General features: G+C 27.8%; 2 protein-coding genes across 3 annotated transcripts; both read right to left on the bottom strand.

The window, feature by feature from the left end:
• Positions 1 to 2,137: 2,137 nt before the first annotated feature.
• LOC114187885 (serine hydroxymethyltransferase 3, chloroplastic) lies at positions 2,138 to 7,987 on the bottom strand. 2 transcript variants are annotated; one of them, XM_028076282.2, is made up of 12 exons: positions 7,796 to 7,987; positions 5,249 to 5,498; positions 4,639 to 4,834; positions 4,332 to 4,506; positions 4,119 to 4,236; positions 3,928 to 4,040; positions 3,706 to 3,828; positions 3,426 to 3,530; positions 3,197 to 3,283; positions 2,899 to 3,006; positions 2,666 to 2,738; positions 2,138 to 2,557 (listed from the first exon to the last, which is right to left on the bottom strand). In XM_028076282.2, the coding sequence occupies exons 2-12, from the start codon at positions 5,454 to 5,456 to the stop codon at positions 2,283 to 2,285; spliced, it is 1,581 nt and encodes a 526-aa protein (XP_027932083.1). In that variant the 5' UTR covers positions 5,457 to 5,498; positions 7,796 to 7,987; the 3' UTR covers positions 2,138 to 2,282. The 2 variants fall into 2 exon arrangements, with proteins under 2 accessions (XP_027932083.1, XP_027932084.1); XM_028076283.2 differs by lacking the exon at positions 7,796 to 7,987 and adding an exon at positions 5,645 to 5,784.
• A 7,796-nt stretch (positions 7,988 to 15,783) lies between these two features.
• Positions 15,784 to 20,676, bottom strand: LOC114187176 (PITH domain protein (DUF1000)). Its single transcript, XM_028075338.1, has 9 exons — positions 20,525 to 20,676; positions 20,317 to 20,397; positions 20,181 to 20,230; positions 18,616 to 18,693; positions 17,321 to 17,378; positions 17,187 to 17,236; positions 16,835 to 16,943; positions 16,702 to 16,763; positions 15,784 to 16,079 (listed from the first exon to the last, which is right to left on the bottom strand). Exons 1-9 carry the CDS (start codon positions 20,606 to 20,608, stop codon positions 16,037 to 16,039), a joined length of 615 nt encoding a protein of 204 aa, XP_027931139.1. The 5' UTR covers positions 20,609 to 20,676; the 3' UTR covers positions 15,784 to 16,036.
• Between the last annotated feature and the right edge of the window lie 2,166 nt (positions 20,677 to 22,842).

Here is a 22,842-nt window from a genome sequence, read left to right as displayed (position 1 = left end):
ATTAACTAACCATAAATTATGTGCTAGACAGCTTGGTACCAATACTTTTCAAGATAAAAACAATACTACTGGTAATAACTAATTTTTTCTGTCACATTGCACCTGAATGTGCTAAATATTATTTGTTGAAGTTTATTAGAATTCACAAAATTACACGGGATTTTACTCTTTTAACGAATCTCACTTATAATTTTGAAGCTTTTAATAAATTTTAATTAATAAAAGAGTACGAATGAGAAAGAATATGGTACCAACACTCCTCTTGATCGAGTGATATGAGAAAACTTACTAACAACTTTTATTCGGTGGTTTTTGTAGAGATGACAAATAAATTCGATTGTAATCTTTTCACTATAATTGTATAAATAACTTTTATTTACAACAATATAAAAATTTAATGTAATTTTCATGAATATTTTTTATCGCCATTCAACATATATTGGAGTTCAAAAGATAGAATATCTAAGTCAAAATTTTGTTATTATGTTTATCATTTGTTCTTTTCGTCATTTTGGGCAAGTGATGTATTATAAGTTATAACTTTTATTAGTGTATAAAAAAGATATTCATTAGAATTTAAAAAATTATAGTAAACAAACATTTAAAATATATGTTAATTTGAATATTTGTTTTTCTTTTATATTTTTTAAAAAATATTTTTAAATTTTATCAATTAGGTTTCATTAATGTTTGCAAATTTAATAAGTATTTTGGTTCTCATGAAATTTTGTTTGGTATTCTAATTTAAAATATAAACAATTATAATTTATTTAAAAATATTTGAAATCAAAGAGACAATCATTCTCCTAATATTGAATATTTGATAATATTATGTTTCTTGTATTGTAATTTTTATTATTTTATAAAAATTAATTAAATTTAATATTGAAGTAGTAAAACGGGTACGGGTACGAGATTATACCCGTTGAAGTTGGATATGAGGATGAGGATGAATTTTTTGTCTAAATATAGGTATGGAATAGCGAAACGCGTTCCCGTCCCCTCTCACCCCGTTGTCATTCCTAGATTTGCATACAGTAACTTTATGGTAATTTTACCTTAATTGTGTAATATAAATTTATCCTAAAGCCAACTTGGGTCATTCAGGTAAATTTACCTAATAAACAAACATTTATTTTTTTAAATGAAATATTCTAAAAAAAAGGTTTAACCGAACTGTGGCAAAATTATTAATAAAATGAAGAAATTATCCTTGTAATATAATAAATGGATTCATTCGAAATTAACAATTATACGAGTAAATAGTACTTGTGTCTTTGTTATTATTATATTATACTATTGTACAGTGGTAAGTATATCAACAAAATTTAATATCTTTATTTAAATTCTGTAAAATCATTTAAAAAAAATAAGAATGACATAAATGTCTTACATAGAATTATTTATCCGAGTACTCTTCTGAAACGTGTGACTATATATTAAAACATAAAGAATAAAAAATAAGTAAAAAATACAAACTAAAATATAAATAAAGTAGCTTATAAATTACAAATTAAAATATTTTCAAAATAAATTATTTTCAATACAAACCATTTTATAAGGCTTAAACTAATTTATAAGCTAAGATCTGTTTAGTAAATATCCATACTTATATCAGGCTTGGATTGTTTTACACGAATGCAAATCCAAAGTTTTCTACAACTTTCTCAAATCGCCACGTCCCAAAAGAACAATCCCGTTTGGTCTCACGGCAACCATATATTTTATGATGGTCTTATCTTCTGGAGAAGCCATCATCAATGATTTGGTTGAAAACATCAATGAAGGGAGATTATAAAGGTTTCAAGAGTTTTTTTTTTTTTTTTTTTTTTTTTTTTAAATAATTGTCACCATATTAATCATATTAAGTTTCCAAATGATAAAACTGATTGAAATCGTCTTCTTATGTAACTACTTTAAATCATCCCAATAAAAAAAAATGCTTTTTCATTTTACATTTGTTTAGAAATATTTGAAGTACCAAAACTCTAGAGGTGGTATTATCATACAAATAAAATTATTACTTATTACAGGAACAAAATGCTTCGAATCCTTGTGAAGGTTTGTTTCTAAAAATCCATGACCTATGAAATATTTGAAGGATCAAGGATTTGTTTGCCTCGAATTATAAATGGGGTAATCGTAAAGTTGCTGCTGCAGCAGCAAACAGATTTTTCCATCAATAGTAACATACAACATATTCTTAGCATCATATCTAAGCATGATTATTAAACAAAATTTTTTAAAACATCTCAGTTTTACGTGCTCATTAAGCAGTACACTTAGACTCCGGGTATCGGATACTGAGTAGTAAGAGCTTCAACTTTCCTCCGCAATTCTGAGACCTTCTCTCCCAAAGGAAATTCAGAAGATGATACAAACTTCAAAAACTCTTGGAGCTTCGTTCCTGAGACCAAACTTTTGGCTTCAAGACTTATTTGCACACCCTCGTGAATTAAATCTGCAATAAGTGCAAATTCTTTCTCACCAAGTCCTCTTGTTGTCATTGCAGGTGCCCCAATGCGAATGCCTCCCGGAACAAGGGCACTCTTATCACCTTTTATAGTAAGCACATGTCAGAAATAATGGGACATAAATATCACGGTGAACAAGCATAAATGCCAAAGGTGCACGCAATACAAACAACACAGCAATAAGATCTCACCAGGCACTGAATTTTTGTTGAGGGTTATTGAAGCCATATCAAGAATTTTCTCCACCCGAGCACCATCAAGGCCCTGACGAACATGTTAATTAATATGAAACATAGCTAACGTACAAAAATGATCATATATCAACTCGGATATCATGCCTTTTTGCATTGAAACACGAGCAGAAGAAAGTGGGAAACGAAGTATATTTTCTGTGACACATTAAAGAAAGGAACAAGAAGCTTACAGAAGGCCTTAGATCAAGAAGAACCAGGTGATTGTCACTACCACCAGAAACCAGTTTATATCCATGCTCAACTAACCGCTGAGCAAGAGCTCTACAGTTAGCAACCACCTGCAGGATAGTATTATTATGAGTGTTAAGTGCCATGTGCCAAACTCTATATACTACGCCCGGTGCACTTTTTTGTTTAATACAGACAGAGTAGCAACCTTGGTTGATTCAAAATTATGCACCAAAAGGCTGTTTAAAATGATCATGTACACACCCTTATGTCCAATGATGAAATGGGCAATCGATATACCTGATTCTGGTAATTTTTAAACTCTGGAGACTGGGCATACTTCAAGCAAACTGCTAGTCCTCCAATTGTGTGGTTATGAGGACCACCCTGGACAAATCTATCACTATCAAATCACAGAAGCAGGAAGGTATAGAAGACGCGTGCATCTTAACTCCATAGGAGCACATGATCCATGCACCTCAATTAGAATAGTTACAATAAAACTATTAAGAGAATATTCCTAATTTACCTGTAGACCGGGAAAAACAGAATTGTTAATGGCAGGCTCCAGATCAACCCCATGCACAGGATCTTTCTTGAAGAATATCATACCACCTCTTGGACCCCTCAAAGACTAGAAGAAAATATCCAACAGACTATGTCACAGGTGTGCCAAGTGTAGCAAAGAATTGTATTTACTTAAGAGTTTCAAGCAACATAGCATCCAATTTGTACACAAACTGAATGCAGATTCTTCTCTTTTTCATTTTAAATGCAAAAGTGTGGCATAAAAATATCTCAAGCCAAACCTTGTGGGTTGTGGTGGTCACAATATCACAATAGTCAAAGGGATTAGCAAGTACAGATGCAGCGACAAGCCCACTTATATGAGCCATATCCATCATAAGAAAAGCACCTACTTCATCTGCAATCTTTCCATGCATAAAAGATGTGATTAGCTTCTTGCCAAAAAGAAAACCATATAATGAGCAATATATAATTCCATATTACTGCATATATACAAAACATACTTTTCTCATGCGAGGGTAATCAATGTCCCGAGGATACGCACTAGCCCCAGCAATGATCAGCTTTGGCCTGAAGAGGATAGCAGTTTTCTCCAGCATATCATAATCAATTAGACCTATCGTGATGCCAACATGGGTTAAAAAATGAGTCATCTCACAAATTTGCAATAACTTTAATGAGAAAACAAAAGTACCTGTTGATTCATCAAGTCGATAAGGCATAGATTCAAAATAAATTGAAGTAGCAGATACACGTTTTTTAGGCGTCATGAATCCATGAGACAAATGTCCTCCATGAGGCAAGTCCAAACCCTGGTAACAAACCATTGCACATCAGAACAATTACAATAATGGGCTGGGAATTGGAATAGCCAAACAAGATGAAGGATAGGTCGAATAGTTTTTACCATAATTCGATCATGTGGTTTAAGAACTGCAGTGTATACTGCAAAATTAGCTGGGGATCCAGATAACGGTTGAACATTAACACCCCATTTATTTCCATCTACATGAAATGCAGCCAGTGCCCTTTGTTGGCATAGGGTTTCGAGCTCGTCAATGTACTCATTCCCACCATAGTACCTTCCATGTAATGAAATTTTAATTATTAAAAAATGAATAAATCAAACACAGTGCCCCATTTTCCATGAACGAAGTCTGGTTACCAAAACAAACATAAAAAATTATATTTTCTTAAATCAAACAGATCCTTACCTTTTACCTGGCAATCCTTCTGAATACTTGTTTGTGAGGCATGAACCAACTGCTTCCATCACAGCTCTAGATGTAAAATTCTCAGAAGCAATAAGCTCAAGACTTTTAAATTGTCGGTCCTTCTCCTTGTCAATAATTGCACGAACCTCAGGATCGGCTTCAGTCAAACCATAGTCCAGGAAGCTACTTCCATCACCTAATATTCGCAATTGCATGGGATTCAATGGACAAAATAAATCATTTACTCATATATACAATTACCAGTATACTGGAACCAAGCCAAATTATTAAACATCAAAACGAGAAAATTAGATAGAAACAACTATTCCAAAGTCCAAAGCTATTTATTATTGTGAAAGAGATCTGCCAAACAGTTAAGTCTCAAATACATACATACATAACTTGATTACCAAAACAAACAAAGGGCCATTTTTAACACCCTGCCAAATATCAAGGAAGAACAAAAATAGAGAATAAGATCAAACACCAACAAATAAAAAGAAAAAGAACCTATAGAGCATAGCAAAACCGTTAGTCATTTCAAATAAAAAAGAAAATAACAGTCATTCGGACAAGACAATATTTCAAGAAGATGGTAGATTACAGTTACCTCCAATTTCAGGAACAGAGTAAGACAGAGATGACGGCTTCCCAGTGACTAAACTCCCTTCAACAGGAGAAGCTTTGCATGGCTTCATATTGCAAAACTTCACTTCAGGTACAAACCCGTAGGTACTGCCATACCCCTTTGCAGGGAAATTCATCCCCTTAGTCCAAACTGATTGTTGCAGAGAACCCATCATTGTACAGGCTTGCATCTTTTGCTTCAGAACTTACGCGGGACAATAACACCCCCTTCCCTACATAGTGCAGTAAAATAGAAAAAAATGGACAGATTAATACACAACATGCCACAAAAGTTACTGTAAAATAAGGATTGAGACGATACTTCAAAAGATGCATGCAAATAAATTTGATTTAATAGTTTTGAATAGAGAATTGGTACCAGATAAACCCGACACCAAAATCAATTATATGTTTAGGGAGAGAGTGAGAGGGAGAATTGGCCCACTGGTTAGGGTTTTGATTGAAGAATTTTGGAAGATGAGTGAGCTTAAAAGACAAACGAAAACACACCAAAACGACATCATGTTGAAAGGGGGAATAGATTAGCTTTAATTTATTTGATTTAAGAATATTTTTATTCTCTTATGGCATAGATTGATTATTTTAAGATCTTTTACAAATTTTATTTGTATACAAAAGTTTCATAAAAGTCACATCCTTAATAATTTATTTATTTATTTATATAAATATATGTTAAAATTAAAAAAAAGGTTTTCATATTTTTAAATTAAATTTTATTTAAAATATTGATTTTGTTTCATTTATAATATCAAGTACTTTTTAGTTGACTCAATTGTACCTACCAAATAATAATAATAATAATATTATTATTATTATAAGTATAGACACATCTAATATAAAATAGTTAAATATTAATATTATGATTCAATCATTTGTAACATAGGTGTTTTTAAATTTAGAAAAAAAAAAAAACTGTTTTAAATTTTAAGAAATAAGTATACCGTATTTTTATCATTTATCGTTTTTATTCTCAAATAACTAATTATTTATCATTCATTAAATTACCATAGTTGATATAATTGTTTTATCTTTCATTCATGCAAAAGTACCATTTAAATTACATAAATATTATTTCCATCTGAAAACGATATATAATTTCTTAATCAATATTAATTGATATATAGTTTTTTGAATTTTTATGATTTTTAAATATTTTTAGAAAAAAAAACATGTGAACAAAAGAGGAGCCAAAAATAAAATGAAGATAAAAAATGAAAAATGAATAATAATAAAATATGCATGCATAAAACATAGTGGGGTGCAATGAGTAAAGTCTGAAAATGAAATGAAAATAAATGGAAGGTATGAACTGAGAAAAACAGGTGCAATCAGCAAATCAGCAAAGGCACATGAAGGTTTGCAAACGTAAACTGGGGGTGGGGATGTAATAAGCGCAGAGAAGAAAAACACAAACAGTTTTACAAATCACACAAAATGGGGGTGAAAATCAACCGAGGAGGTGCGTGAAGAAGGATGGATCTGAAGCCTACTCTTGGTCCAAGTAAATGAATTGAGAAACCCTAATTAATCTAACCCTATTAGCAAAGCAGATCCCCAAATCACCTGGATCTCTTCTCTCTTTCACCTCACCGCATGAACAAAACAACACCCATCTACGCTGCAACCATTCTGGCCGGCGAGGGGCCCTAGCGAAAACGTCGATCACCGCCAGGAGCTTAATCGGCAGCGACACATCCTTCTCTTCCTTCTTCCCCAACGCGAGATGGGGGCGGCTTCCTCCTCGCGTGACCACAAGACAACACCACTTCCCTTCACGGCCGCAAGGGCCCGCTTGCCGGAGACTGTTATCAGCGATTCCAGCCGTCGACGGCGTCCACGCCGGCGCCCATTCATCTCCAAACCTTGATTCTCTTCTTCCGCAAGAGAGAAAAACGCCCTAGGCCCTCCTACTCGCTGCCACCGTGCCATCCACCGAGACTGGGTCCGCGAGCACCACGGAAACCAACCCTCTGGCCGCCGCTACGATGACCGCCTCCATCCGAGTCTCCGACTCGCCGGCGGCATAGCCCGCGGCGATTGTTTTTCCTATTTTCTTCTCTGTTTTCTTTTTTCTTTTTTAAAAAAAAGCTTCTCTTTTGGAACTTGCTCTGTTATTCCGTGGATTGGTTTTGAATGATAGTGGTATGAAAGCTGAATGATTCTGGAGCTGGAAAATGGTGTGAGTAGTGGTGCGTGAAGGCTCTGTTAATGTATAATAAAAGGTGAAAAACGAAATATGGAGAAGGAGAAGATTAGAGTGCGTATGTTGACGGTGGCAGTGTGAATGACCATGTGTGGGTTCTGCTTTTGGGTCTCCTGCAGGCGAAAGGTGTAGGTGGTTTGCACCGTCCGAGAATGAGAATGAGTGAATAGAGGTTCTCTGGTTTTGGTTATTTTGTGCAGATTGGAGATGAATGGGAGAATGAGGAATCAACAAACAATAGAGCATAACACAACAATACATCATGTTCGACATCATATTCGTTCAATTCTCAAGTAACGAACTTACCTCTTGGTGCCTCTTTCTCTCGTGCTCGCCCACCTTCTTCTTTCCTTTTCTCTTTTTCGTTCTCCTTTGTGTGCTCCTTTTCACTTCGTTGCTACTGGCCCCTTAGCTCATACTAGTTAGGGTTTTGATTGAAGAATTTTGGAAGATGAGTGAGCTTAAAAGACAAACAAAAACACACCAAAACGACATATGTTGAAAGGGGAATAGATTATCTTTAATTTATTTATGATTTAAAATATTTTTATTCATAGACCGATTATTTTAAGATCTTTTACACATTTTATTCGAATACAAAAGTTTCATAAAAGTCACATCTTAATAACTTATTTATTTAATTATATAAATATATGTTAAAATTAAAAAAAAAAGGTTTTCATATTTTTAATTTAAATTTTATTTAAAATATTGATTTTGTTTCTTATATAATATCAAGTACTTTTTAGTCGACTCAATTGTACCTACTTAATAATAATAATAATATTATTATTATTGTTATTATTATAAATTAGGTAACACAGACGCTATTGCACAATAACGTTTGTGTGTATAATTTTTTAAATATGTGTGATATTATATTAATAGGTGATAATATTATAATATTATTAAGTTAATATATATATATATATATTAAAATTATATTTATTAAAAATAAAGTGAAATATATCAGAACATATAAAAGAATAACCATTGATAAATAAAGAAGAATAGAAGAAATAGAAATATCTGATTTTATAAAAAAATTGTAAAAGTAACGGTCAATTTTTAAAAATTTAATAAATTATTATATTTAAAGCGATAAAATCGATATTTTGAAAAGTGGACACAAAAAAAAATCTCTTTATATATTATTATAGATATAGACACATCTAATATAAAATAGTTAAATATTAATATTATGATTCAATCATTTGTAACATAGTTGTTTCTAAATTTAGAAAAAAACTGTTTTCAATTTTAAAAAATAAACATACATTCTTTTTATCATTTATCGCTTTTATTCTCAAACTAGTGTAAACACAGGCGCTATCGCGCCTGTGTGTACGCATTTTTTGAATTATATTAATAATTGATGATATTGTAATGTTATTAATTTAATAAACAAAATAACAAAATAAAAGTATATTTATAAAAAATAAAATAAAATGTACGGAGAAAATAAGAGAAAAATAACTGTTGATGAATAGTAAGAGAAAAAAAGAAAAAGGAGATAAGTAAATAATTTTATAAAAACTTGTAAAAGTAACCGTTAAATTTTAAAAATTTAATAAATAATTAAATTATAAAGGGTAAAGTTGGAATTATGAAATGTGGACACAAAAGAGGGAATCCCCTTTATATATAGTTATAGATTTATATATAGTTATAGATAACTAATTATACTTGTTTCTTAAAAATTCATTGATGATGTTTATGAATTGGTTTTTCATATTAACCATAAGATATCAGGTTAGCGGGATCAAATTTAAAAAAATAATTTAAATTTAAATACTAAAACATATTTAAGATTTTTTCTATTATGTTTAATTACTTGTTTTAGTCTCTCTTATTATACAAAATTTAATTTTTTTAATTTATATTCTTACCGGTCACTAATTTTATTCTTACACGTATATTAAAGAAAAGGTAAAGTTAAGATAACTTTAACTTGACTAATCGAGATCATCCATTTTGTCCAGTTCTTTTAATTTGCATGTTCAAATATTTGAACACATTTTCAATGATCATATATAAATAGGTGATGATCAAGTTATTTATCAGTTTACATTAAATGATCATCAAGTTGTTTATACATTTATATTTATAGTGATTAAAAAAATGTGTTTTCTCACCTTTTAATGCGTAGATGCTTTGTTGTTTTTATGTACCAGAGGAGACAAACTAAATTAAAATCTTGATTTATCATTCATTAAATTACCATAGTTAGTAGAATTGTTTTATTCGATTAACCTTTCATTCATGCCAAAGTACCATTTAAATTACATAAATATTATTTTCATCTGAAAACGATATATAATTTCTTAATCAATATTAATTGATATTCTATCTTACCTGTTAAACAGGTGAACCTTTTTCTTTTTATAAAATTTCCTTCATCACAAAATCTTTACATGAAAATTTGTTTTTTAAAATCTATACACTGATCATTTTTATGCTTTGTAATTGATTACAATATTATAAAATTAGTAACAAAAGTAAATTATTTAAATTAGTAATTGTTTACTCATACTCAGAGTCTTTTTGTATAGGATAATTGTAAAATTATTTTATATTTTGTTTACAAAATAAAATAATCGTAAATAAACACACCTGCGACCCTGTCTAAATCATTAGTTAAAATTTGATAGAAATAAGAAATTCTAAAAAGTTGAACTTGTTATTTATTTTAGTTTTATGATTTTAATAAACCTCGTCCTATTCAGCTGAGAAAGAGACTCTCCTTCCTTACCTTGTTCTTGCTTGTGTAGCCAATGGAGTTCACTAAGGGATTTGTGTGTTGTTAATACTAACCATTTAATAGTAAAATTATTTTATATTTGGTTTACGAAATAAAATAATCTTAAAGATGTGTTTATCTTAGTTTATTAGTAATCCAATTGATTTGATTTATTAATAGTTTATTAAGAAGAAGAGTAGGAATTTCGATAACTACTAGTGCGGAGATAATATTTCCAGGTCATGATGTTACGTTTGTTTTGTTTTTAGTTCAGCTGTGGATAAGTTGCTGTGTAGGATTAAGCTCAGAAATTACATTATAACTTTTTAATTCACTTTCGCATTTTTAATAAAAGTATTTTCAGTTGATTTTTTCTTAAAAAATTGTTTATTTAGTATTTGAAATTTTTATACATTTTCAATTAAGTTTCTATTGTTAAATTTCTTAAATAATTATTTTTATATTTTTTAATCAAATTTTATAGTTAAATTTTGTGATTAATGTAATTAATATATTATTCTTATCTTATATATTTATAATCACTCGTTGAAAATATAAGATTTTACAATTTATGTGAAATTTATATTCCGTTGATATAAAAAAAATGATGATTTTTATTGTTTTCATAAAAAACATAATCGAAAATGAAGTCTTCATGTTTTTTATCTGCTTCCACAACATCATTAAATCGATTAAGTGATTGTGTTCCCTCAGTCGATAGTACATTTTTAATAAAAACAATAAAAAATAGTTATTGTTTTCCATAATGTCATTTATATTAATGATATAATTTCATATTACTTAACACGTAAAGACAGGTAAGTAAACTAACGACATAAAATAATTGTCACATCACTCAATGAAATAATTAAATGATAATAACTTAGTGAAAAGATATACAAATTTTGAAAATTAATTAGAGTTTTAAAAAATCTATATCGAAAATATTCAAATCTACTTATGATTTGAAACTTAATAAAATCTAAAGTATCAACATATAATTTAGTTGTTGAATGTTAAATTTGATTAAACACAACATATTCTCTTGTGATATTTTGTATTATATATCTGTGTCTTAAAAATATATTAATTTTAATATATTAAAAATTGATATATTTTAAAATATCATTGTTATATCTTATTTATCTTATGTGAGTAAATGATATGGAATTAGAGATGGCAAATAAACCCGTTCCGGCGGGTATTGTCCGAACTCGTTCCCGTTTTGACGGGAAATCCCCACATTGACTGGGTATGGATATGGGTATGGGGAATCCCCGACTTTTTCAATTGGGTATGGATATGGGTATGGAGAATCCCCGACTTTTTCAATTGGGTATGGGGATGGGTATGGGGATGTACATATCCCGTCATATTACCCGTCCCCGTTTAAATTATTAAAATATTTCTAATTAATTAAATAACCACATATATATATATATATTATTTTTTATTTATTCTAATTATTTGGTTTGTCATGAAACTAATTTTGTATTTCAATTATATTTTTCATCTTATCATAATCTTTATATAATTATGTTCAAAAATATGTATGTTAATTAAAAAAATTTATGTCTCACATTTAAATATTTCTATTATTTTTTAATATTTGTAATGTATATTTTTCTTTCACATGAAAATGTTTAATACTCTCAATTTAAGTATTTAATAACACAAACATTTCGTTTACTAGGTAATATAAAAAAAATCATTTACTTATTATTCTTATTATTAGTTTTTGTTTCATTTGAATAACTTTTTTATTTCACTAAAATATTTTTTGTTATTTCTCAACTACTGAGTATATATGTTGATATTTGAAAAGTTTTCTTAGATCTCTAAGATATTTTTCAACTTATCATACCCTTAATTATACATTTGTTTTCTTTTGTGCGATTTCTTTCAACAGTCTCTCAAATTGTTTGTAAACATTTGTTAATTTTTTAATATTTTATTTCTTGTTTATTTTCATTATGTATAATACTATTTCGATATATTTTATTTAATTATTTTTTTATTTTTTAACTCATTATCAATCATACTGTAATTTTTTTACTATAATTATATAAATAACTTTTATTTACTACAATATAAAAATTTAATGTAATTGTCATTAATATTTTTTTATCACCATCCAACATAATTGAAGTTCAAAAGATATAAGATCTATGTTAAAATTTTATTATTATGATTATTATTTGGTCTTTGTATCGTTTTGATTAAGTAATGTATTATAACTTTATTAGTGTATAAAAAAGAGATTCATTAGAATTTTAAATATTGAAGTAAACAAACATTTAAAATATATTTTAATTTGAATATTTGTTTCCTTTTATGGTTTCATTAATGTTTGCAAATTTAATAAATGTGTTGGTTCTCGTGAAATTTTATTTGGTATTATAATCTAAAATGTAAATAATTATAATTTATTTTAAACTTTTGTTATGATTATTATTTGTTCTTTGTATCATTTTTATCAAATGATGTATTATAACTTTTATTAGTATATAAAAAAGATATTCATTAGAATTTAAAAGATTGAAGTAAACAACCATTTAAAATATATTTTAATTTGAATATTTGTTTTTTGCTTATACTTTTAAAAAAATATTTTTAAATATTTTCAACTAGGTTTCATTAATGTTTGTAAATTTAATAAATGTGTTGGTTCTCATGAAACTTTATTTGGTATTATAATCTAAAATGTAAACAGTTATAATTTATTTTAAACTTTTATTATGATTATTATTTGTTATTTGTATCATTTTGATCAAATGATGTACTATAACTTTTATTAGTGTATAAAAAAGATATTTATTAGAATTTAAAAGATTGAAGTAAACAAACATTTAAAATATCAATTATGTTCTTTGTATCATTTTGATCAAATGATGTATTATAACTTTTATTAGTGTATAAAAAAAAAGATTTATTAGAATTGAAAAGATTGAAGTAAACAAACATTTAAAATATATTTTAATTTGAATATTTGTTTTTCTTTTATATTTTTTAAAAAATATTTTTAAATTTTATCAATTATGTTTCATTAATATTTGCAAATTTAATAATTGTTTTAGTTCTCATGAAATTTTATTTGGTATTATTATATAAAATGCAAACAATTATAATTTATTTTAAAGTATTTGATATGGAAGAAACAATCATCATTCTAATATTGAATATTTGATAATATTATGTTTCCTTTATCATAAAAATTTAATTATTTCATAAAAATTAATTAAAATTAATATTGAAGTAGTAAGAAAATGGATATGGGTATGGGTACGAGATTATACCCGTTACCCGGTGGGGATGAGGATTGGTCAAAAGTTTAATACCCGTTGGGTTTGGGTATGAGGATGGAGATGAATTTTTTTTATGGAGATGGAAATAGGTATGAAATAGCGAAACCCATGCCCGCCCCGTTGCCATCCCTGTATGGAACAATTACATTATTCTTAATCAATAATAATAGTGACTCCTAACTCTATTTTAGGAAAAAAAGCTTCGAAAATGATGAATCTAACCATAGGATTAGGGACTAGGGACGGAGGCTAATCCCCACCCCTTAAAGATCCACCGATGGTAGTTTATGATGATTTTGTTAGTTAATATGGAGATTTTGAAGATTTTCATTTTTCCTGTGAGAATTTTAAGAATTTATGGAGTTATTGGTGTATGAAATACAAACAAATACTAATTAAGTGGAGTTGATTATGATTACAAAATCATTTGTATTATCTATATTTATATGAGTTTGTGTTGAATATAAAATAAATAGATTTAAGAAATTTTTGTTTATTAAAGAAAAATTTGAATGCACAACCTCTCTCGTCTTCTCTGGTATAAAAAAAAAATTCATAAATTTATTATCTAAAAGTTTTATATTTATATGATATTATTATTTTATACGATTTTAACTTATATCATATTTAATACCAAATTTTTCTTACGAATTTCTAAAATCACATTTCTTATGAATATAATTTATTTATTTAGTAATAACTAAAATCATATTTCTTTTACTTAATAAAACTTCTTACCAAATTATTAGAAGTTACGATGCAGATCTTTCCTATTTATCTTTGCAGTAGATAAAACTCGTTGTTTAAAAGAAAGGATAAAAAATAAAGATAAAGTTACAAATAAAATATTATATTTTTAATTACATAAAAAGTATATAAATCAAGTTCAGATAAATAATTCTAATGGAGTATTTTATTAAAAAATTAAGTTTAATTAAATTTTTATTTTATTATTTTTTGTTATTTTTTTTCATTTTTCTATTTTTAGTCCTTGTTATTAATAACGATTACGTCTATCAAACGTTGTGGTGATAAAATCACATTGATATGTGACTAAAATTATTCAGGGTTTAGGATTTGTTAATTCAAACTATTGTGATATCATTGGTTCACCCTTTCATTCTAAATGAAAAAACAATCATATGCAATACTTTTTCTTTACCTTTCGAAAGTCACAATAACTTTTTTTTTTTATCTTCCACCAACGAAGAAAAAACAAAAAAAAAAAAGAGAAAGAAGAATAGGAAAAATAAACAAATAAATAACTAAATAATCACAATCTTTATATTGTATTGGGTAACTTATCACACAAAAAATCCACAATCTTCAAATCGTTGTTGTAGCTCTCAATATCGTCAATACCATCAAGACACCATTAACAAAAAAATAAAAAATCACTAATGTTAGATACACGCACAAAAACTAAAAATAAAAAAATAAAAAACATCTAACATTAATTCAATGATTTGATTCGAAGAGATTTTTAACTATTATTAAAAAGAAAAAAAAAATATTAGAATAAAAATCTTCCAACGAAGAACAAAAGTAGTATGAAAGAAAGAAAAATATTTTGAAATATTAATTAATAATATTGTAAAAGAAAAATACCAAGAGAGAGAAAAACAATAACAGAAATACTTCATTCAAAATAAAAATAAATATCAGTAACCCACTAAATAAAAAATATATATAACACAATTGTTTATCAAAGTTTAATTTAATTGTTAAAATATATTAAAAATATCTAAAGATATCTTTCTATAAATTTAATTGTTAAATTCTTATATGTTTAATAGAATCCTAATGATGCAAACATTTTAATATAACTTATTATATGGCCTTAGTTTGGGCTGAAAAAATATATTCCAATACCCTCTTTTTTTTTTTATACAAAGATTGAATACTACTTTACTAAAAACTGGGCTACGAAAAAAATGGCCACAGATATTTTCTATCCGAGTTTTTCTTTTTCTGCCGAAGTGAAGAGTTAAATCTTATCCTCACGAATGATTCCTCACTTTTCTTGCACTGCAGCCAAGATATTGAATAATTCTTCTTCATTTATATGATAACCTCATACAACTTTCCTTAGCTAGAAGGTAGAACTGAATTAGATTCGCTTCTTTTACCAAAGACAATTGCATCTCAACCTTTGGCCATCAACATCAATTTCATAGCTAAAAAACGTAGCCGACCCTCTCACTGCCTTTTTCTAAAGGGTTTATTCTTCCAATAGCAGAGAGAAACAATTGCTAATGATTAGTTTTTCATTTGTTCTATAAAATATTTAAGATTGTCATATTCATCATCCAAAGAAACAGTATATAGCCACATAATTCTTCATGTAATTTACATAGACTGCAGGACTAGATATTTCATAGCATAGTATTGTATTTAACCAGGTCCAGCTGTACTTTCTCGTCTTAGGTGGGTGGAAACAAGGGGAACAAGATTGGGTTGGGATGGTTATTAAGTAAACAAAATAAAACCAGTAAATGTGTTTCATTCTATTTGTGAAAGACCCCCGCCACTTTCAGCACGTGTCCTACAAAATAATCAAGTGTTAGGAATTACCAAGATACACAACTGCACCAAAGTGAAGCCCATGAATACTAGGCTCTCAACCATTGCAATTAACAAAAACATGCAATCTTATGAATAAACAGATATCCGCTTGCACACACAGAGAGTAAATGGGTGGGGATGAGTCTGCCCGAGATGCACATGCATGAGGTAACTATGCTTCACATGGACATCAAAACAAACATGCATGAAACATTTTAGGATGGACATTACAGGTTTACAACCGATAAATGCATTTAAATCTTGATTTCGCGCTTTTCTAAACTGACCTAGAGGACTCTTACCAATTTTTACAGGTTCTAGCCATTTCAAAGGCTATATAAAAACTAAGATCAATGAAGTTGAAGAAGAATTTTTCTAGAGGGCAGTGATTTGCTAATAGGACAATATGTTGCAATTAAGCAAAAACTGGGATAAAAATGCCTAATTTGGAGAGTCCAACATCATTGTTGTGTCCCAACCAAATTTTCTGAAATGATATTAGGCTAACAAACTTGTTAGCCTCCTCCATTTTAAAAATGAATGCCACGGAAGGCTATAAAAGATAATTGACTATCTAATAAAGCCAAGCGTTCCATACTTACTTGTGGTCAGAAGGATTTGGCAAAAGCTCATAAACAATATTGGCAACAGCATCCCTTTTCAACTACACAATAAACAAGAACGTTAATAATCTCACTAAACTATAAACAACAAGCAACCTAGCAGTTAAAGTACCTGAGTGGCTTCGCCTTTAAAGCCAATGTAGTATATTTCAGTTATGTCACCCCCAAAGCTCTCTGGAAAGTGTAATGTAATATTTGCCACACTTTGAAATTTAGAATATCTAACAAAAAGGATATATGCATTAAAAGAACATACTGAAAAGAGAACTCCAATGACACAAAACAATACTGTCTCTTAATTAGCTATACCAGTATAGGAATATGCTACAGTAATAATAAAGAAAAAAATGCATAGCATACACGTATTGTTGCCTAGTTCAATATTTCACAATATTTTCGGGTACAAGAGTTTGTAGAAAAGACCAGTGATGGAATAGCTAAAATGAGAAGTAGGTGAGGGTTACCTTGTCTGGTATTCCAAAACTCCTTGCATATTCTCAACCAAATCCCATTCCTGCGAGAGAAAAATAATTGTTGCATAAAAGTTGTGGTGTTGACTTGTCAATGAATTCCTTGAAAAGCTTAAAAGAAACTATACCTGAACGGCTTGCATGCTTTGTGCATCTGAAAAGTCAATGCCCTCTCGGTTGATGAACCTAATTCAAGTTGAACTGTTCAGCCATTTTTGAGTAAGAGAATACTTTACACAATAAATTACTGTAATTGAACATTTAGTTCAATTATACAAATTTTATTTTCCAAAGTACATATTGTTAGATAGAGGTGGCATCAAGAATGCTCACTGAAGATGGAATAGTTGGCAAATATTAAAAGCCTTGCGGGCCCAAATACTAAGTGCGATTTTTATTTATCTATAGGATAATGATATTTTGACTCACTTTTAACCCATCACTCCCATTACTCTTAGATTATTTATTGTGATTCTTTTTAGTGGTGTGATGTGATGATCTAAGGATAATTGGAATGGTAGTATAAAAATGGATAAAAAAAAAGTGGTTTAAAATATCATTATCCTTATCTTTATGTAAAAGTAAGTAACAGGGAAGAGGTTGACAAACATCCCTTTAAATTCCTAAAATATTAAATACGCCCTCAAAAAAATTACGTATTATTCCCGCCCCTCTAAAATCTAAACATTAATTTGTAAATAATAAAGATATACGGAAAACTTACAAGGGTCTAAAAATAATCTTAATTATGCATCTAAGGAAAATCACTTTTAATTATAAAATGCATGAGTTAAAATCATCATTCACATCAGCTTTCCATTTGTCATCATTACCAACATGACCTAAAAAGTGTTTAAATTTTAGACAGATAAAAATAATACAAATTTTTTAGGAGATGTATTTAATATATTTGAAAAATTACATATTTCATCCTTTCATGTTTCATCTTACAAAGTCTCCTCTTGCTCAATAAATAAAATTTACAAGAAACTTCATTAGGTATGATCATTATTAATAAGATATTTATACTAGTTGCTCTGAAATCCAACTGAGAATATGAACAATTTAGTTGTACAAGTACTGACAAAAGATAGCATTAAGCAGACAAACAACACATCAATCAAACAGCACACAAGATGAGGAAAGGATAACAGAGAATATGGTATCTAAAACAAGGCCGTACCACATAAGTATGCACACAAACTTAATAGGCTGTACTCGAAAGAAAAGTAGAATCACAAATGTGAGAAAATCAAATATTATAAATGTCATAGAAGGAATATTTCAAATAACAAATGGTAACCAAAAGCAACATTCATTTTAAACTCAGTTATTATCAAAGCCAACAACAAACAAAAAACTTGCGTCACAGAGGCTGGTAATTTCTATAATCATAAAATAGAATTATTTCCATAGAACTTACACTCTCATCTTGGAGGGACTTGTTCCATAAGCTCCACCAACAATGGATATGCTCTTAATCTTGACATCTGAAGTAAACCTATACATAGAAACATAATAAGTTCTGTAAGAACTTATGGAAGATGTTACAGCAAAGTTGTTGACATTACTTTTTTTAGCATGGAGTTGATCATACTTAATATGAAGGTTGGCAACATACAGGAAAAGCTTTACAGTAAAAAGAATCAATATTCAAGACATTTAAACACTGTCACAAACACACGTTTGTGTTGCTTTTTATTACAGTATTTTAAAATGTTGACAGAATTTTTTACAGTAAAGGTACAGTTAATGCCAAATGGTCTCTGATTCATGGAACACAAAAATAGTAGAGTTATTAAGAAAGTATATACTTCTTTTCTTCTTTTCCCTTTTAACATCAAAGCACACGTTTGCTAGAAACATATTATGTAATTCAGTCCCATTTCAAAGAATACTTATTCATTCACACCCTTCAATATTCCATTTGACAGTTTTTATACAAAAAAATAAAATAAAATACAAACTTTGGCTTACTTAGAGTAAGATATTCAATATTCAATATCCTAGAGGCAGTGCTTATTCAATATTCAATATCTTAGAGAGAAGTAGGATAAGTCATTGAACTATCTGATACGCATTTTTTAACTAAGCCTAATTGCGAAATGTGGTCCATAGCCCTAAGTGGGATATGGCTTCTGCTGTTGCAGAAGTGAGGTTAAATTAAAATCATAATAAGCTGACTGTTACATGTTCAGATAAAATAAGCAGACAACACATAAAATTGAATATGTGCAATAAAATTAAGCTTTTGCAAGGGAGAACCAGAACCAGTAATACTACTAAAAATACACAGATGGTTAGGTGGTTCAAAATGTTAGCTTCTTTAGAGGACCCTAAGGAGTTTCGATGTGATTGAATCATAGACAAACTCATATAAAAGACTAGAACACCACTTATATCATAATGGTGATCCTTCCTTTCAAAATGTGCTCCATGTAGTCATAAGTGGGATGAGGCCTCTGTTGTTGCAGTTGTAAGGTTAAATTAAAATCAGAACTAGCTGACTGTTACATGTTCAGATAAAATATGCAGACAACAACTGGAACCAGTAATACTACTAAAAGCACATAGATAGTTAAGTGGATGAAAATGTTAGCTTTTTCTAGAGAAGAGAATGAAGAGTTATGACACATCTTTAATCCAACATCTTAAGATAATAAATTTATTGGTCTTTCTACTTCTATTTATATATTGTCTATCTTACTTATTTCTGATCAATGTGGACTTCCAGTTCATCTTGAATTCCTAAGAAAAAATTCTCATAGCTTTCTAAGACATTAAAATGGAAGTATTTGAAAATGAAAACTAAATACATAACAAATATAAACAAACAATCCATTCCACGCATGCATATACTAATACAACACTAAAGGAAAATAGCTCATTAAAAACAAAATAAGACATTTAATACATCATATTAGAACTAGGGAAAAATCAACTCAGTTGGACGGAAAACTAATCAGACAAGATTACTTGATTACTTACGGAATGAATACAAGTAACTCAGGATCACCCTCATTGCTTTCCAAGTGTTCCTGTTGAAGCAATTGCTAAAAGTAAAGTACAAAATACAGAAACAGTGAATCCTAAGATTGAAGTGAGCAACTGGAGAACGCATTACCCCAGAAGTATTCAGCCTATCTTCCCAAGCTTTAAAAACTGATTTAACACTACCTGGCGTGGCCTCATTCAAAGCAAATACCTGACCATATTACCAAATCAGTGAATTAAATCTCATTCCCTTGTACTATTTAAAATTATAACTAAAGATAATACAGTCACTGAAATGAAAATTATGAAATTCACATTAATGTATGAGATAGAAAAACCTTGGAGAGATCTATGTGCTGATAGAGAGACCAATTAGAGGAACAGTCATGTTCTTCGCAACTGTGGTCGTGTAAGCACGCCATCTTCAGTCACTTGCAATGCAAACCGAAACCGATTGATTCTTTTTCCTATGATTTGTTATATACACCAATACAACATTCTAAAACGACACTTCCCTACACCGTTTTGTTCCTTATATATAAACAACAGTGCACAGATATTATTGTTACCAATAGTCTTTATTTAATCCGATTTATTTAAATAAAATTATACTAATAATAAGTACATACATAAAAAGTTAATTGTTATAATAGAAATATATATACATAAAATAATTATATTTAATAATTTTTATTACATTCATATTTATAATAATATAATTATTTATGAGAATAAGAACAATAAAAAGGTACTTATTCTAAAAACCAACTACACAACACAATCTAATTGTAATTAATTATCTTTACATAAAAAAAAATTCACAGCCAGATAAACCCTTATATATATATATATATATATATATATATATATATATATATATATATATATATATATATAATAAAAGGATACAAATAATATTTACATAAAAAAAGTAGTTATAGAAAAAAAGTATTTTATGTTTTTATTTACTTTAAGTAAAAAATTAATAAAATTGATGGCTAGTATTTGGATAATTTATAATTTTAAAATAAAATTTTAAATAAAATAAAAATATTAAAAACACTTCTTTATATATTATTATAGTTTTTTTTAAATATATTATAAAAAATATAATTATATATATATATATATATATATATATATATATATATAAGTAAATAAGCTTTAAATTATCTTTCATAAATATTTATAATAGTAAAAAAAGTCAGAATGAAGTTGTGTTTATAGAAAAACTGGTGCATTTATTCTTTTAGTTGCAATCATTCTCTTATTTATTTTCTTTAAATGGTCAAGTAATTAAATATATTACAGAAAGTATTCACTTTAAGTTTTGTAATTTTATAAATACTTACAGAAAAATAAAAGTTATCCAAATAGCATTATATTATAAATGTATACAACCAGCTAATCAAACAATAAAATAGAAATAGTATACAGTTTAAATTAAATTAAATCAATATTTCAATTTAGAATTTTTTGTGAACTTTGTTATTATAGATTTTAAATTTTATAATAAAATATTATTATATAAAAATACATATATGTTTTTTATACAATTTTTATTATATTTGTAATTTCAAATTTAATTGTATAAATTAATCAATATGAATTTACTATCATACTTGGACAAGTATAAATATAATGTAGATAAAATACAATCAAAACCAAATTTTTTTTAAAAAGATTATATATATATATATATATATATATATATATATATATATATATATATATATATATATATATATATATATATATATATATATATATATATATATATATATATATATATATATCAATTGTTAACTAACTCAGATATAATTTAATCGTAATAATAGACAATTTGGTTTAGAATTTATTTCAATCCAAGTTAAAAAATTTGGTTAAGAAAAAAAAAATTAAACCAAAAGTAGAAGCAAAACACAAAATAGATAAAACGAGAAAGGAATTGTAAAAGTTTGGATCAAGATTCAATTAGAGGCATTATATTTACCAAATATTCTACTATGTGTGTTGTAAAAAATAAAAGAATTATATTTGAAATAAATAACAAAAGGGATTATGTTTACAAAAAGTAGATATTTTGTGTAGAAAATAATAATAATAATAATAAATCACTTATAATAAATAGATATAAATAATTTTATTTCATTTATTTATTCAATATAAATATTTTTATTCCATTATTTTTCTCACCGCATAATGCTTATAGGAGGAGATTGATATGTTAAGTTTAACTATGTTATTTAATTCCTCCTAAACCAAATACTAAAGGCCCAAATTTTATACTGTTTGAAAAAAATGATTGTAGGGAAGTAACTAAATTAGATTGTATTGGATGATGAAACACCCGCGTTACTCCTAATTTTTTCTTTAAAAAAAAAGAAAAGAAAACTTTGTTTTCATTCAAGAATTATAAGATTATTAATTTCAATCTTATAGTAAAAAGTTTTTTCAAGTATGTTTCCAATTTCATGTGAAAAGGAGTTTTTCAAACCATTTTCATTTGTTGAAGCTAGTTTGTTGTGTCCTATTTCTAAGAAAATAAATAATTGAATATCATGAATTAATTCGAATTTTCAATCCACTGGTTTGTTTATACATAGACTCTACAATTACATTTGTAGTAGTATTATTTATTAAGAAAATATTAATT

The sequence above is a fragment of the Vigna unguiculata genome, chromosome 6 (genome assembly GCF_037176805.1).
Source record: "Vigna unguiculata cultivar grain cowpea cultivar isolate G323 ecotype 2 chromosome 6, ASM3717680v1, whole genome shotgun sequence".
Classification (NCBI taxonomy): Eukaryota; Viridiplantae; Streptophyta; class Magnoliopsida; order Fabales; family Fabaceae; genus Vigna; species Vigna unguiculata.
The sequence above is the reverse complement of the archived record's forward strand: the minus strand, read 5'-3'. Positions and strand labels throughout refer to the sequence as shown.